Source organism: Ranitomeya variabilis, chromosome 3, assembly GCF_051348905.1.
Source record: "Ranitomeya variabilis isolate aRanVar5 chromosome 3, aRanVar5.hap1, whole genome shotgun sequence".
In the NCBI taxonomy this organism is placed as follows: domain Eukaryota; kingdom Metazoa; phylum Chordata; class Amphibia; order Anura; family Dendrobatidae; genus Ranitomeya; species Ranitomeya variabilis.
Window position 1 is genome coordinate 405842219 of NC_135234.1, and position 17160 is coordinate 405859378.

The following is a 17160-nucleotide window of genomic DNA, read 5'->3' on the forward strand; positions in this document are numbered from 1 at the left end:
CTGCTGTTCCTTAAGGGGTTAATATCACTCTCCTCAGGCATTTTCCCGTCCTCCTTCAAACACTCTATCATTACTCCGTTACTAAAGAAACCCGCCCTCAACCCATCCTGCACAAATAACTACAGACTGGTCTCCAACCTCCCCTTCATCTCTAAACTCTTGGAGAGCCTGATCTACTCCCGCCTTACCTGTTACCTCTCCACTCACTCCCTCCTAGACCCTTCACAGTCCGGCATCCGCCCCCTACACTCGACAGAAACTGCACTCATCTAAGTGACCAAGACCTTCTGACAGCAAAATGTAACAGTGACCACTCTCTGCTTATTCTTCTTGATCTTTCTGCAGCTTTTGACACTGTTGACCACCCTTTCCTACTCTCTAGGCTCCAGTCACTAGGCATTAAGGACACTGCTCTCTCCTGGTTCTCCTCCTATCTTTCTGACCGCTCCTTCAGTGTTCTGTTCTATGGCTCCACTTCGTCTCCTCTTCCTCTCACTGTCGGGGTACCTCAGGGCTCAGTCCTTGGCCCCCTTCTCTTCTCTCTCTACACGGCCCCAATTGGACAGACCATCAGCAGATTTGGCTTTCAGTACCATCTTTATGCCGACGACACACAAATATACACGTCATCCCCCGACCTTACTCCCGCTGTACTATAGAACACCAGTGACTGTCTGCAGTCTCCGACATCATGTCCACTCTCTATCTGAAACTCAACCTCTCCAAAACTGAACTACTTCTGCTCCCACCATCTACTAACCTCCCTAAACTTGATGTTTCCCTCTCCGTGGGTTGCACCATAATAACACCCCGGCAGCAGGCGCGCTGTCTGGGTGTTACGTTTGACTCCGATCTCTCCTTCACATCCCATATACAATCTCTTGCCTGCTCATGCCGCTTACACCTAAAGAACATCGCTAGAATCCGCCCTTTTCTCACTATGGAAACAACAAAAACCCTCACTGTCACCCTGATCCACTCCCACCTGGACTACTGCAACGCTCTATTAATTGGTCTCCCCCTTACTCGACTTTCCCCTCTCCAGTCTATCCTTAATGCAGCAGCCAGGGTTGTCTATCTAGCTAATTGTTACTCGGACGCGTCCGCTCTTCGCCAGTCGTTACACTGGCTGCCCATTCATTATAGAATCCAATTCAAAGTACTTGTTCTCACCCACAAAGCTCTTCACAGTGCAGCACACCCATGCATCTCCTCCCTGATTTCTGTCTATCGGCCTAACCGACCTCTGCGCTCTGCAAATTACTTTCAACTAACCTCTGCACTAATCCGTACCTCCCACTCCCGACTCCAAGACTTCTCCCGTGCTGTGCCAATCCTCTGGAATGCTCTACCCCAAGATATTAGGACCATTCACAAATTGCATAGTTTTAGGCGCTCGCTCAAAATACATTTGTTCAGAGCGCCCTATCACGTTCCCTAATCAGTCATTTTATGTTTGTGTGTAGCCCATTCACTATCTCCATCTATCACCCACTCCCTGAAGATGGCTGGACCATCATTGTAAATACATCATTGTAAATAAGCTCCTGTACTTTGTATCTCCCCAACCTCATTGTAGATTGTAAGCTCTCACGAGCAGGGTCGTCTTATTGTGCTTTAATTATTGTATTGTTAACGTTGTTACTTATGACTGTTGTGTTTGAAACTGTTAAGCTGTAAAGCGCTGCGGAATATGTTGGTGCTATATAAATAAAGATTATTATTATTTACTAGACTGTGGCCCGATTCTAATGCATCGGGTATTCTAGAATATGCATGTCCCCGTAGTATATGGACAATGATGATTCCAGAATTCGCGGCAGACTGTGCCCATCGCTGATTGGTCGAGGCAACCTTTATGACATCATCGTCGCCATGGCAACCATTATGACATCTACGTCGATACTGTGCCCTTCGCTGATTGGTCGAGGCCTGGCGGCCTCGACCAATCAGAGACGCGGGATTTCCATTATGACATCATCGTCGCCATGCTGTGCCAGTCTCTGATTGGTCGAGGCCTGGCGGCCTCGACCAATCAGAGATGTGGGATTTCCAGGACAGACAGACAGACAGAAAGACAGACAGACAGACAGACAGACGGAAAAACCCTTAGACAATTATATATATAGATTATTATTAATGGGGGTCTCTACAGTGATGGTTTGAAGAGCTAACAATCTTTCCCTATCCCCTCAATCATCAGCATGGGCTTAAAATGTTAAACTGCCCAAACAAGGCGCTCATTTACTTCTCTAAAGCAACAGCATCATGCCTATGCTTTCTTACTTGTTCAGGTGTCACAGAGCTAACTCACCAGGGCATTTATGCACTTAGGCAGCCAGCCATTCGTTCACACAAACTGCACACGAACATCAATCTATGCAATTACCCATACACATAAACATCCACACATGCTTACTCATACAAACAGACATCTACCTATGCATTCATTAATGAAATGTAAGCGCTGAAAAAATTCTTTAAGCATTTGTATTCAGGTGGCATTTTTCTCTTGTCTTGCAATGGTGCCCTGCATAAACTGGCAAGGAGGTAGAAAAACTTTATTTTTTTCCCATTTGTGGCCTACTCCCCCAGCAGTCACATGCAGGTTAATAAAAACATGTGATAGGAGCTTCTGGTCCATGTAGTCAACTTTCAAGCACTGTGAGTCTGTTAGGGTTACTGAAAGTGGCTGACATCTGTTACGCTTTCCAAAAACAGGGTATATCAATAAAAAATATACCTTTTTTACTTACTCTGAGCAGCACCCTTTTTGACAAACTGATAGTTTTGTGTTTACATATGTTGTGCATTCCTTTCAGCCAGTCCTTAGTTTGGGGACCACTTCGTCGTCAAGTATGTTCAGAAAATATAGGATCACCAATGTTGACATTTACATGTCTGAGCCATCTGATTCTTCTTTCAAAGGGGATCTACCATCAGTGAACTGTCAGGCTAGCCCACATATACGTTATGTTGCTACTCAGCTGGTCAGCAGCCAGATGTCAATGATGTCCTTTGCTCTAAATAAGTCTTTCCCAAAATCCAGTCCTCATGGCTCCCAACATATCAGGTTTTCAGGACATCCTCAGTATTGCATAGTTGATGGAATTATCATGAAGACATTAGAAACTGTGCAATACTAAGGAAATACTGAAAACATGATCTTTTCGGGGCTATTAGGATTGGAGTTAAACAACAGTATCACTGTGCTTGATTGGCCAGCAAACTCGCCTGACCTTAACCCCATAGAGAATCTATGGGGTATTGTAAAGAGGAAGATGAGAGACACCAGACCCCACAATGCAGATGAGCTGAATGCTGCTATCAAAGCAACCTGGGCTTCCATAACAGTGTCACAGGCTGATCACCTCCATGCCCAGCTGCATTCATGCAGTAATTGATACAAAAGGAGCCCCGACCAAGTATTGAGTGCAGTTACTGAATATACATTTCAGCAGGCCAACTTTTCAGATTTTAAAATAATTTTTTCAAGATGGTGTTATAAAGTATTCTAATTTACTGAGATAATGACGTTTGAGCTTTCATTGGCTATAAGCCATATACATCAACATTAACAGAACACTTGAAATAGATCACTCTGTTTGTAATGATTCTATATATGAGTTTCACTTTTTGTATTGAAAACCTGAAATAAATTAACTTTTTGATGATATTCTAATTTTGTGAGATGCACTTGTATAATATATAATATAAATATCTCCAAATTTCCATTTTTTTCACAAATAAACACAAGTTATATCGAAGAAATTTTACCACTATCATCATGAAGTACTATATGTCACGACAAAACAATATCAGAATCACTGGGATCCGTTGAAACATTTCAAAGTTATTACCACATAACGTGACAGTGGTCAGAATTATAAAATTTGGCCTGGTCATGAAGGTGAAAAGAGGATTCGGGGTGACGAGGTTAAACTCAAGGAAGCAAAATGTGAAGTGTTCATCAACTTCAACTTTACCTTTTTAACCTACAAAAGGATGCAGCACAGGAGATATACAGGACTGTATATGTAGCAGTAATTTAGAACAAGAGAAGTTGCGTCTATGACCAGGCAGAGCGTATGATCATTGCTTTGCCAGTCACAAATAGGAGCCAGGGGCATCTGCATTGGCATACATTTTTCTTCAATAGTGAAGGAGTGTAGCTTTTGATTTGCACCTTTCATGAAGATAAACATTATATGAATATGACCCAAACATCAAATGAAGGTAAAAAATATGTGTGGACACAGGCATGTTACAGTACTAAAATCCTCACATCTTTATTTCATATTCTCAGATACATTTTTTTCCAATATTTAAGTAAAATTTTAACTCCAGATTAATTAAAATTGATTTTATAATGTAAATACTGGTTTCATTAGTCATAACAGTAGTAAGGTTCATTAACTCATACCATAGCAACAGGCATAAAATCTACAAATCACACCAAAAATGAATTCTTAAAAGCTTCTTACAGATTTTAGATCCACACAGTAATTGATGATTTTCAGTCCAATGTAAAAGATCTATTTGAGAAAAGCCAAGTTTATCCTCAAATATCCAAACAAGCTCAGATCTGTGGGTATTCTGGACTCAAATCTACCAGCTGCAATGAACCAGTTGATAAAGGCCATTGTGCCAAGTAGTGTATTTTGCTACACATATTAATGCCTCAAATGATTTCAGATATACACTTGGCTTTTTCTACAGCAAGGAATTTATTTTTTATACGATTTGCCCACACCAAAAGTCTTGTTTTTCTATATTTTTTCGCAATCATGAATTCTAACTATTCTTACAGAATAAAATAGAGGAAAAGTTAAATGGTGACAACTAAATGGCATCAGTTTCTTCAAACTGCTACATGGCAACAAAAATGTATATTTAAGGTATTGTTCAGCAATAGAGAGCAGTCAGATGGACAGAGATCGGGCCACAGTGCTCAGAGTGGTCGCGGCTGTCCTGACCCGAAAGTAAATGAAGCTGTCACACTCGGATTGGGATACGAATAGAAAAGTGGGCACCGCCAACAATAACAGAAGGTAAGAAAGAGGGTGCAGCTTGTGGTGCCCAAGGAGCTGCAATGAAGGAAAGAGGAAAAGGCGCCAAATGCAGTGCACACACACCATGGTGTGTATGCTCTACATTTGGCACTTTTTCCTCTTTCCTTCACTCGGATTGGGATACACGCTAGCCAATCCAATCTCGGTCCGATTTATACGGCCGCCTAACTGCGCCCTTAGAAAGATAGGTCACAGCGCCACTGTTCTCTATTGGCCATTTATGGCATTGCAGCTCAGTCCCAATCAAGCGAGCGAGGCAGAGATGCAATTCACAAATAGCTCATTGACCAGATTTCCGTAATGCCTTCCATTACCGTAATGCCATAAATCCCCTTTAAATCGCCACAATTCTTTAGCAATGCTAGTGCTCATTCATAATAATAATGTTTTCTTCTTTTGTGCAAGAAAGGTAAGAAAAAAGCAAGTCAAATGCACATCAGCTATAGGAGAAATGACTCTAGAAGGCTATAAAAGAGCTATAGAAATACCATAGATATAGAGTAAAACACCCCAAAGCATGCAATAGTATATCGTCAGACTAGAATAGCAATGAAACACGTCTCCAGTGGCAGTGAGGGACAAACTGACTTCTCCTCATTCTTGCGCCTATTTCAATTACTACTTGATCCCCTTAGATTAAAACTGTCTATCCCACTTGGAAAAAATAACAGACCCACTGCCTTGGAAGAGAACATTACAGTTCGGAGGACAGGAATTCATTTCATAATAGGACATATTTGCTCAAACTATCCACGTCTTTAATACAATCAGTGTTAGGTAATGGAAAAAGTGTGTGGAAAAGTTACAATCATTATCCCTGGTTTAGAATAAATGAGGACCTTCTAGCCTGGACTAATATTAGTTATTTCACAAACATTCACCTTGGTTAACAACCATGAAATACTAAAATGGAGATACAGTGGCTTTACTCGCTGTATTTATCTCATATGGAATTCTTCGCACAGTAGTATGTATCAACATTAAATGATAAATTACAGTAATATTGTCTGAGTGTGCATTTCCCATTTAGTTATATATCTAAATAAATACATATGCCATGATTGCCAGTGTATATCCTGCCACTTCACGTCTGCAGGTAGAAATCACATTAATCACATTACGATCGTTTATGTACTACTACTACAAAGCGCTGATGTCCAGAGAACACAAGGATGAATTCATTCTGTTCTAATATATTCAGTCCTATCCAAACTAAACTACTTCCGACATAGATACAAATGAGGATAATAGAAAGTAAGAATGTAGAGTCAAAACATTAAAGGGGTGGTCCTCTTTTAGGAAAAACAAACCAATTACTACTTAACTTCCCCATGTCCTAAGTTACTGTGCCGCTGCTCCAGTTCCTGTTGTTTGGCTGCAGTGGTAAAGTCATGTCAACAATGCTGCAGCAAATCACTGAGTTCAGCTCTGCATGGGCGGAGCTACTGAATTCAGTGACTGGCTGCAGTGTGGGTAACATGACATTACCACTGCAGCCAAACAACAGAGAACAGGGCAGCTACACAGAGCCAGTACACGACCCTGAAGCATAAGTTTTTTTTTTTCATAACTGCAGCACATGGCATAAAGTTTTCTAAAAGAGGACAATTTCAATCTCTGTTCTGTTACAATGTTTTCATAGAAGTCCTGAGGGGAAGAGGCTTAAAGGTTGATTTTCATTGCTTGGGAGAGTTGTTCTATAACCATCAAAGTTTTGTGGTATACTGCCGCTGGTAGATCCAGAACTGTTACTTAGGGTCTCTATGCTTCCGTCTCGCTGAAGTTCTGAAAATAACAAGAAAAATACAAATATGAGACATTCTACTAATAATAATACTGTATGATTACTAATTACATAAATGTAATAGTTTAAGCTTGGTTTGAGAAACATGGCTGCTTCCTTATAGAAACAGAGGCACATGTGGTCCATAACTTGTGTCCAGTATGCAGCATAATTCCATTCAAGTGAGTGAAGCTGATTTGGATTTGAGGACAGGTATGGTGCTGTTTTTTGGAAGAAAGCAGCCATTTTTTTCTAATCCTGAACAACTCCTTAAAAACACTGAATTAAACAATTTACAATCTATATTCAGTAATAATTGGAACATATAAGGATACAAAGCATGTACAACACATAATTACACATGTAACATATATAACTAATATATATGTATCTCGGTGGAAGAAAATTAAAAAAAATATTTCAAGAAAAATCGTAATAGCACATATATGTATACATATTTTTATACAACAGGCAAAGAAACTGGAGTGTTAAGAAACTGTAAAAAAAAAGTGCAGCATAACACCCATTTATGGCATCAAATTCTGTATTGAAGACAAATTTATTGAACATTCAGATCATGTATATAAAACTATAATTCCACCACCCTTCCCAAAAATAATTTTACACAATTTTTCAGTCAACGAGACTAGACAAATTCCAGGCATTATTGTCGCTGACTTCTGACTCTGAAGAGTGTTTTTGTACTAAATTATTATTGCAATTCCCAATGGGACTGTACCTAAGGTCGGACTCGCACATGAGCGTGCCCCGGTCTGAGTATGAATTGTCATTCACGGACTATCATCGACTCTCCTGAGCCCTAAATATATCTATGAGGCTGCTGAGTATGGCGTCCGTGGCTGATCCAAGTATCGTGGACCACGACACACGCATGTGCACAGAAATACGCCAGGTTCTGAAGAGCCAAAATTCAAAATGGCCTGTTTTTTTGTCCAGAAAAAAGTATCAATTTTGCATACGCAAACAGCACACGGACATTTAATGTGCTCTTCTTAATGAGCTCTTACACATACAAGACCAGACTGATAAATTGTCCAAAACGGAGTTCAGTAACCCCTTCATGACCATGAGATTTTCTGTTTTTGCATTCCCATTTTTTGCTCCCCTTCTTTCCAGAGCCATAACTTTTTCATTTTTCGGTCAATATGGCCATGTGAGGGCTTGTTTTTTGTACTTTTGAACAACACCATTGGTTTTACCATATTGTGTACTGGAATGTGGGAAAAAAATTCAATATGAGGTGAAATTGCAAAAAAAGTGAAATTCCACAATTGTTCTGTTTTTGTTTTTTTACCATGTTCACTAAATGCTAAAACTGGCCTGCTATTATGATTCTCCAGGTCATTGCGAGTTTGCAAATATCAAACAAGTATAGGTTTTTTTTTTAATTTAAGCGGTGAAAAAAAATCCTAATTTTGCAAAAAAAAAAGGTGTTGATTTTTTCTCTTGTTACGCTGTTTACAGATCGGAATAAATATTTTTATATTTTGATGGATCGAGTGATTCTGAATGCAGCGATACCAAATATGTGTATTTTTGATTTTTTTTATTGTTTTATTTTGAATGGGGCTAAAAGGGGTTATTTAAACTTTTATATTTTTTAAATTTTTAAAAAAACTTTTTTTTTACTTTTTACTTGCTTTAATAGTTTCAATGGGGGACTTGAAGTTGCGATCATCGCCTGTGGTACACATAGCAGTGTATCAGCCCTGCTATGTGTAGCTAAAATGATCATCTGCTGGCCACAGGGTGGCACTCATAGCAGATCGGCAATGACAACCATAGGGGAGATTGACAGCGGCACTGAATATGTTAACAGCCACGAATGGATCACGATTACACCTGTGGCTGTTAGGGGCACATGCCAGCTGATAAAACAAGCGGAGATGTGCTGGAAAACATGCGGGCTCAGCGCTAGGAATGCAGGAACACGGCCTATGATGTATACAGTATATTCACGTCATAGGTCTAGAAGGGGTTAATCTTTATTTGAAGAAAGCACTTCACAGTGAATTGGATAATAGTAACAAAAATCACCTATTGTCAAGAGCAATAACTTCCTTGTATTGGATTTCCTTCACTTACTCTCCTCCGCTTTTATCTTTTTCATTTTTGTTGACCTGTTTCTAGTTTAGTGACAATAGTGAGGGAACTTATTTGCTGTCTGTGAGAACGTTGTGTTTTCTATAATCCCGGGTCTATTTCCTACTAGCTATTTGTACACACTCTTGTTCTACTAACTTGTAAGATTTTATGGCGTCACATAACATTTCCTGAGTATAAACACTTTTGTCCTGGTCACATTTAATCTTGGTAAAATCTCTTTATAAGAACTGTGCATTTTTCGGAAAGTATTTCACTTTATAGGCCCTTATCATGTAATCATTTGTTGACTTCTGGCTCCAGGCTCCAATAAAAGGCAGTGAGCAGACACTAGAGTTGGGCGTGGGTTGCTGCGTCACACCCGCGATTTGCAGATTGGTAACTACTGGAGTCTCTTTGCTTATTACTTACACTTTACAAATGTCTAGATGTGGACGTAAAGAGCAACTCAGGCCAGAGACGTCTGTACTTAGAGGTTAATCTATAATGCTACATAGCTAGTGTTCACACCAAGTAGTGTGTTGAGTTATCGCCAAAAAAAGTCTGCTGTATTAAGGAAAAAAACACAAAACACTTATTTTTCATGGAAGATTAAATAAATTGCCAGTTTTTTTCCATCAATAAACCTAATCTTGCCAGTTTGTTTTCTTTGTGGAGACTGTACAGAGCCAGAACTAAAACATAAACTTGCCGAAGTTAAAAAGACAAATGTCATACTATTTATAAAAGCCTTAATGTGAAAAAAAACCACCAAAAGATTAAAGGCGAGGCAAAGCTTGAATTTAAGGTTTAGTGTTTTGCTTATGCCCTGTTGGTAAGTACAAAAATATCTTATTTTAACTCCTTAATAGTTGGGGATATACATTTTAGCTAAACTGCACAATAAGCCCAGCAGTGTAGTCTCAATCAGTCTTTGAGTAGGTCTTAGGCTGTCCAACGAAGACTTTAGTCCCACTGTAAAGCTGCGGTCCCTAACTTCTCCTACTTTGAGGCTGCCATCACACTAGCAGTATTTGGTCAGTATTTTACATCAGTATTTGGAAGCCAAAACCAGGAGTGGGTGATAAATGCAGAAGTGGTGCATATGTTTCTATTATACTTTTCCTCTATTTGTTCCACTCCTGGTTTTGGCTTACAAATACTGATGTAAAATACTGACCAAATACTGCTAGTGTGACGGCAGCCTGAGAGCTACATCTAACTCTGAGAGATGATCGTAAGCCACATCCAGGCCCACCCCCAATAGTTGTGACACTCAGAGCCCACCATTACCAGTAGATGACAGTCAAAGCTTCCTCACTGAAAGCACACTGAGGCCTTGGGGCCATATAGGCAGAATAAGTACATCCAAGTGTTCCAACTTTACTGTCATTTGTATTCTTGTGTCAAGCACACCCTCCACACTATCACATTCAGCTTCAAGATTCCCTCTAACTAACAGTATCATCCTATCTCCAGCTTACTATAGCTATTTCTCTACCCCTTTCCACCCACAAATATATGCACAGTCAGATCTTCTCTTCAGTGCTGGGGAATATACAGTGGGTACGGAAAGTATTCAGACCCCTTTAAATTTTTCACTCTTTGTTTCATTGCAGCCATTTGGTAAATTCAAAAACGTTAATTTTTTTCACATTGATGTACACTCTGCACCCCGTCTTAACTGAAAAAAAACAGAAATTTAGTAATTTTTGCAAATTTATTAAAAAAGAAAAACTGAACTATCACATGGTCATAAGAATTCAGACCCTTTGCTCAGTATTGAGTACAAGCACCCTTTTGAGCTAGTACAGCCATGAGTCTTTTTGAGAATGATGCAACAAATTTTTAACACCTGGATTTGGGGAACCTCTGTCATTCTTCCTTGCAGATCCTCTCCAATTCCGTCAGGTTGGATGGTGAACATTGGTGGACAGCCATTTTCAGGTCTCTCCAGAGATGTTCAATTGGGTTTAGGTCAGAGCTCTGCCTGGGCCAGTCAAGAATGGTCACAGAGGTGTTCTGAAGCCACTCATTTGTTATTTTAACTGTATGCTTAGGGTCATTGTCTTACTGGAAGGTGAACATTTGGCCAAGTCTGAGGTCCAGAGCACTCTGGAAGAGGTTTTCATCCAGGATATCTCTGTACTTGGCCACATTCATGTTTCCTGCTTCCTTTCATGCTTCCGTTGGGCCACTCTGCCATAAAGGCCCGACTGGTGAAGGGCTGCAGTGATAGTTGACTTTGTGGAACTTTCTCCCATCTCCCTACTGCATCTCTGGAGCTCAGCCACAGTGATCTTGGGGTTCTTCTTTACCTCTCTCACCAAGGCTCTTATCCCACGAATGCTCAGTTTGGCTGGACGGCCAGGTCTAGGAACACTTCTGGTGGTCCCAAACTTCTTCCATTTAAGGATTATGGAGGCCACTGTGCTCTTAGGAACCTTGACTACTGCAGAAATTCTTTTGTAACCTTGGCCAGATCTGTGCCTTGCCACAATTCTGTCTTTGAATTCCTTGGCCAGTTCCTTTGACCTCATGATTCTCATTTGGGCTGACATGCACTGTGAGCTGTGAGGTCTTATATAGACAGGTGTGTGCCTTTCCAAATCAAGTCCTATCAGTTTAATTAAACACAACTGGACTCCAATGAAGGAGTAGAACCATCTCAAGGAGGATCACAAGGAAATGGACAGCATGTGACTTAAATATGAGTGTCTGAGCAAAGGATCTGAATACTTATGACCATGTGATATTTAGGTTTTATTTTTTTAATAAATCTGCAAAAATTTCTACATTTCTGTTTTTTTCAGTCAAGATGGGTGCAGCAGAGTGTAAATTAATGTGAACAAAAATGAACTTTTTTGAATTTACCAAATGGCTGCAATGAAACAAAGACTGAAAAATTTAAAGGGGTCTGAATACTTTCTGTACCCACTGTATAATAGTCTGTGTTATAATTAACTATAATGTATATATAGTACATCTGCAATGTGCTCTAAGTTAAAAAGAAAAATGTCATAAAAAATATTTTAATTACATAAAAAAATGTAATGAAAAGTTTAATTTAAAAAATTGGCCACAAAAAATAAATCAACATAATCATTTACGGCACAATAGAGTTTATTGCAAAATTGTTTCTTTCTGTAATCCTCTTCCAAAAATATTATATAAATTACACATGTGCCCTCAAATGAGACAGAAAAATCTACAACTCCACCACTTGTATAAAAAGGTCTCATATAGCTGTCTTGAGAAAAGTATATAAACTACAGGACATTCCCCTGCACTCCATTCATTCCCCGTCTTTTTACAACCACGAGCACAGCTGCTTTAGCAGAGCTCCTGGGTGTAAAATGCTTTAACCCCTTCAGATGGATTTACATCGTGGGACGTGACCAGAACGACGGAAGGTATGGGATATTGTTGTTTTTTTATTTTTCCTTTTTTACAGAACGAGGGTCTTCAGGTGGATTAAGAGGCTAATAAAATATTAAAACACCCTGTGTCTTTATTTCATGAAAGTACTTTGTAATAATGTGTTTTTTTTAACCATTTCGTACTATTGGATTAATAATGGATAGGTGTCATAATTGACGCCTCTCCATTATTAATCTGGCTTATTGTCACCTTACAATAGCAAGGTGACATTAACCCTTCATTACCCCATATCCCACCATTACATGGGAGTGGGAAGAGAGTGGCCAAGTGCCAGAATAGGCGCATCTTCCAGATATGCCTTTTCTGGGGTGGCTGGGGGCAGATGTTTTTAGCCAGGGGGGCCAATAACCATGGATTAATATCTGCCCTCAGTCACTGGCTTTACCACTCTGGCGGGGAAAATTGCGCGGGAGCCCACGCCAATTTTTTCTGCGATTTAACCCTTTAATTTAATAGCTAGAGGGCCCCAATTTTGCACATACACACTACTAACATTAGTAGTATGGAATATGCAAAAAAAAGGGGGATATGAGATGGTTTACTGTATGTAAACCATGTCTCATATCATGTTGGGTTTGGGAAGGAGAGAGCAAAAGCCGGCAATTGAATTACTGGCTTTTATGATATCTAGCGCTGTCTGAAATATAAATATATATATGTGTCTCAATGACATATATATATATAGATACTGTATATATGTTTTAACGAACATTTGAGCACATAAATCCATTAGATGTCGGTTTTGCAAGCCTGCGAGAAAATATTGCAGTACGGATGCCGTACGGATTACATACGGAGGATGACATGCACAAAATATGCTGCCACACCCTGCCTACGGATGACATACGGACCACTATTTTGGGAACATTTCTGCGTATTACGGCCGTAAAAAACGGACCGTATTTTCATATGCTGAGTGTGACGCCAGCCTAATTGTGTTGTTTTTACATAACTTCAAAAAGTCCAAAATGTGAATTGGATCAATACATCTAAGTTGAAATAAAGTCAGGTACCCCATGTGCAATGGAACCCACTAGCCGCAGTGATTGGTAAAATTTACATGATTTCCATATAGCTTGCTTTTTTTCATGATGACCTCTATTTTAGGGTGCAAATAATATTTTGAAAAACATTTATTACTTTATTTTTAGGGGTGAAATGTAAAAGAAAATGCCAATCAGCCATTGTTTTTTGAGGTTTATTCTTACACGTTCAGCGTGTTGTATAAATGACAAGGACGTTTTTCCGTGTTTGTTTTTTGCTCCCCTCCTTCCCAGAGCCATAACTTTTTTATTTTTCTGTCAATATGGCTATATGAGGGCTTATTTTTTGTGGGACGAGTTGTACTTTTGAAGGACATCATTGGTTTTACCATGTCGTGTTCTAGAAAATGGGAAAAAAATTCCAAGTGCGGTGAAATTGCAAAAAAAGTGCAATCCCACACTTGTTTTTGCTTGTTTTTTTTGCTAGGTTCACTAAATGCTAAAACTGACCTGCCATTATGATTGTCCGGGTCATTACGAGTTCATAGACACCAAACATATCTAGTTTAGTTTTAAACTAAGTGGTCAAAAAAAATTCCAAACTTTGCTAAAAAAAAAAGAAAATTGTGCCATTTTCCGATACCCGTAGCGTCTCCATTTTTCGTGGTCTGGGGTCGGGGAGGGCTTATTTTTTGCCCACCGAGCTGACGTTTTTAGTGATACCATTTTGGTGCAGATACATTCTTTTGATCGCCCATTATTGAACTTTAATGCAATGTTGCAGCGACCAAAAAAACATAATTTTGGTGTTTCGAATTTTTTTCTTGCTTACGCCATTTAGCGATCAGGTTAATCTTTTTTTATTGATAGATCGGGCGATTCTGTACGCGGCGATACCAAATATGTGTAAATTTGATTTTATTTTTATTGTTTTATTTTGAATGGGGCGAAAGGGGGGTGATTTAAACTTTTATTTTTTATTTATTTCATTTTTTTTTTACTTTTGCCATGCTTCAATAGCCTCCATGGGAGGCTAGAAGCTGGCATAGCCTGATCGGCTCTGCTACATAGCAGTGATCATCAGATCGCTCCTCTATAGCTGAATTACAGGCTTGCTATGAACGCCGACCACAGGGTGGCGCTCACAGCAAGCCGTAATCAGCAACCATAGAGGTCTCAAGGAGACCTATGGTTACTATACTGACGCATCGCTGACCCCCAATCATGTGACGGGGTCTGCGATGAGGGCATTTCCGGCCGCACGGCCGGAAGCGGTAGTTAAATGCCGCTATCAGCATTTGACAGCGGCATTTAACTAGTTAATAGCGGCGGGTGGATCGTGATTCCACTCGCCGCTATTGAGCGCACATGTCAGCTGTTCAAAACAGCTGACATGTCGTGGCTTTGATGTGGGCTCACCGCCGGAGCCCACATCAAAGCAGGGGATTTGACCTCAGATGTACTATCCCGTCCGAGGTCAGAAAGGGGCTAAAATACAAATTAACTTTGGTTAATCACATCTTTGGGAAGCTGAGTTCAAATTTCCTGACTTTTTGGTGCAGTATAAAATGCACCAGAATTATTGTGAACATGGCACATGAAACTCCAGTCTTGATAAATACATCTCTATGTCGCTAGGCATGAAGCGCTGCATCAAAAAAATGAAGAACCTCATTTTCAAGGTGGAAATGCAGTTTAGTTGCGATATGAAGCCTTTTGAGGAAATGAGTGGTAGTGAAGTCACAGACTCCAACAATGCTATGTATAACTTCCCAGAAAATGTTAATCCTTCCGGTGCTAAAAATCAGTAATAGGCTATTTCACATGGCATCTTTAAGACGCTGGGGGAACCACCACATTTTCGAAAGGAGAAAAAAAGTCTTTTCAGTTGTTTATTTGGCCGCCTGAAGAATGAACATGTTACTTCTTTTAGCCGCTTTAAGGTTTTCGAACCCTGAAGTAGTTTAAAGAAGTGAGATAAGACTTTTTTTGTGGCGAATTTGCAGTGCTTTGTCAGGTGGATTCCGCCTGAAAAAGCCCTCATGTGCACATAGAGCACCCTTAATCAGTGCGTCTTGTCTTTCTGTCTGATGTACTGTCAATGGAGATTCTGTGGTAAGTAGAGCTCAATTAATATAGGTTTAGGGACTCACGGATGTGTAAAGAATATGTGCATAGAGCCTAATCATAGAAGCCAATTAATCTGGTGCACCATTCATAAGAATGTAAGGTTTTGCAATGTTCAGATTTTATTTTCAGCGAAAATGCAAACCTTTGCAATTAATAGTCTAAAATGGAAGCAAAATATCGGCTCAGTGTCAATCCCACCTTTACTAAGTAATATTTCCTGAAAATGCCAGTATGTTTTCTGGTCATCTGCGGAGGAAGTAGGAGGAGGGGCACGCTGATTCATGGTTTTGCTGTCTGGTAGTTTTGAAAATCATGCCAAATTATAGCTGTGCAAGTCTATTTATTTGGCAGGGCAAGGTTTGGGGTATCTGATTTATCTAAGGCTTTCCATGACGATGTATAATATAGTACCTGTCACTATTCACAAAGTTTCATAGTAGTATTCTTGTTAACAAAACACGTTCTTCCAGACTGGGATGACTCTGCATGCATTGCAGACTTGCTCTTGTTCTTAACTTTAATTCCTGCCTAACATCGCCCAAATCAAAGTGGCAAGTTCTGTAATGGATACCTTTTTAGTGTGGATAGATTCCACGGATATGGCATACCAGGTCTGTTCATGAATGGAGCACAGTGTTGTAACACCCAGAAACTCGTATGATTTTTTGCTAGTGGCGGAGTTTGTGTTGGAACATGAAACCCTCCGTTAGTATCTGTTTGCAAGAGCAAATTTATTTTAAAGCACAGCAAAAGGCAGGAGCAGTATGTGGAAGAATAAGGGTCTCTATTAAGGAATTAAACTTGAACTGCATTTAGACAATGACCTCATCCAAATGGCCTCCTTGGCATTCACACCTACAGGAACAAAATATTCACCACATCTATGTCACTGTATGAAATGTGGCTTGTGGATGTTAAATATGGAAGAGGCTCTGTATTCGGTGGAGTCAGTGCAGACAGAGATCCGGAGACATTGGTTTTAGCCATAGTCAATAAAATGTTCTTCCAGCCCTATCTGAAAAACCGGCCATGCATAAGCTTCTTTAGTTTTTTGCTTCACATCCCTAGTCTCCCATAAGTTCAGGAAGTGAAAACAGTAATTTAAATCAGCAATGAGTGGCGTATCCCACACTAATACTGTACTTATCCTGTCTGATTTTGTGCTTTCATCTCCTGCAGCACACAGCTGGCTTTGGTTAAATGTCTCACGTCAGAGCTTTTACTTGCTGTGCAGCCATCTCTACCAAGACAGAGCAGAGTACAAGTCCAATCAAACATCATTAGGACGCTAAACTCCTTAAACGTTTACTTGTTTCCATCATAATTGTTTATCGGACAAAAAAGTGTTCCAATCATTAGAATAATTTAAACACATTATAGCTTTTCTTAACCTGTTCTTTTCCAGACATTGGCTTTCCGGTCCTGCATTATACTTACTATACATACCATATGTAAATACTGAATGTATTAACGAGATCTTCTGATGAAGCAACAAAGCATGCGATTCCGTAAAAAAATAAAACCATAATATATGGTCATGAGTGCCAAGAATGAGTTTACATATAAGGAATAGACAAAAAAGGGAATATTAGAGATAAGCGAATAGATTACCAGTAGTGATAAGCGAACAAGCTTGGATAAGGTGTTA

General features: G+C 39.7%; 1 protein-coding gene across 10 annotated transcripts in view; it reads right to left on the reverse strand.

Moving 5' to 3' along the window:
* Positions 1-4265: 4265 nt before the first annotated feature.
* BCAS3 (BCAS3 microtubule associated cell migration factor) overlaps positions 4266-17160 on the reverse strand; it is a 1590540-nt gene continuing 1577645 nt past the window's right edge. For 7 of the 10 annotated variants that reach the window (XM_077296225.1, XM_077296223.1, XM_077296219.1 and 4 more), the window contains one exon: positions 4267-6857. In XM_077296225.1, the coding sequence (XP_077152340.1) occupies positions 6709-6857 (149 nt within the window). In that variant the 3' untranslated portion in view covers positions 4267-6708. Of the gene's footprint in view, positions 6858-17160 lie in introns of all 10 variants that reach the window. The other 3 variants (XM_077296228.1, XM_077296227.1, XM_077296229.1) reach the window with 2 other exon arrangements.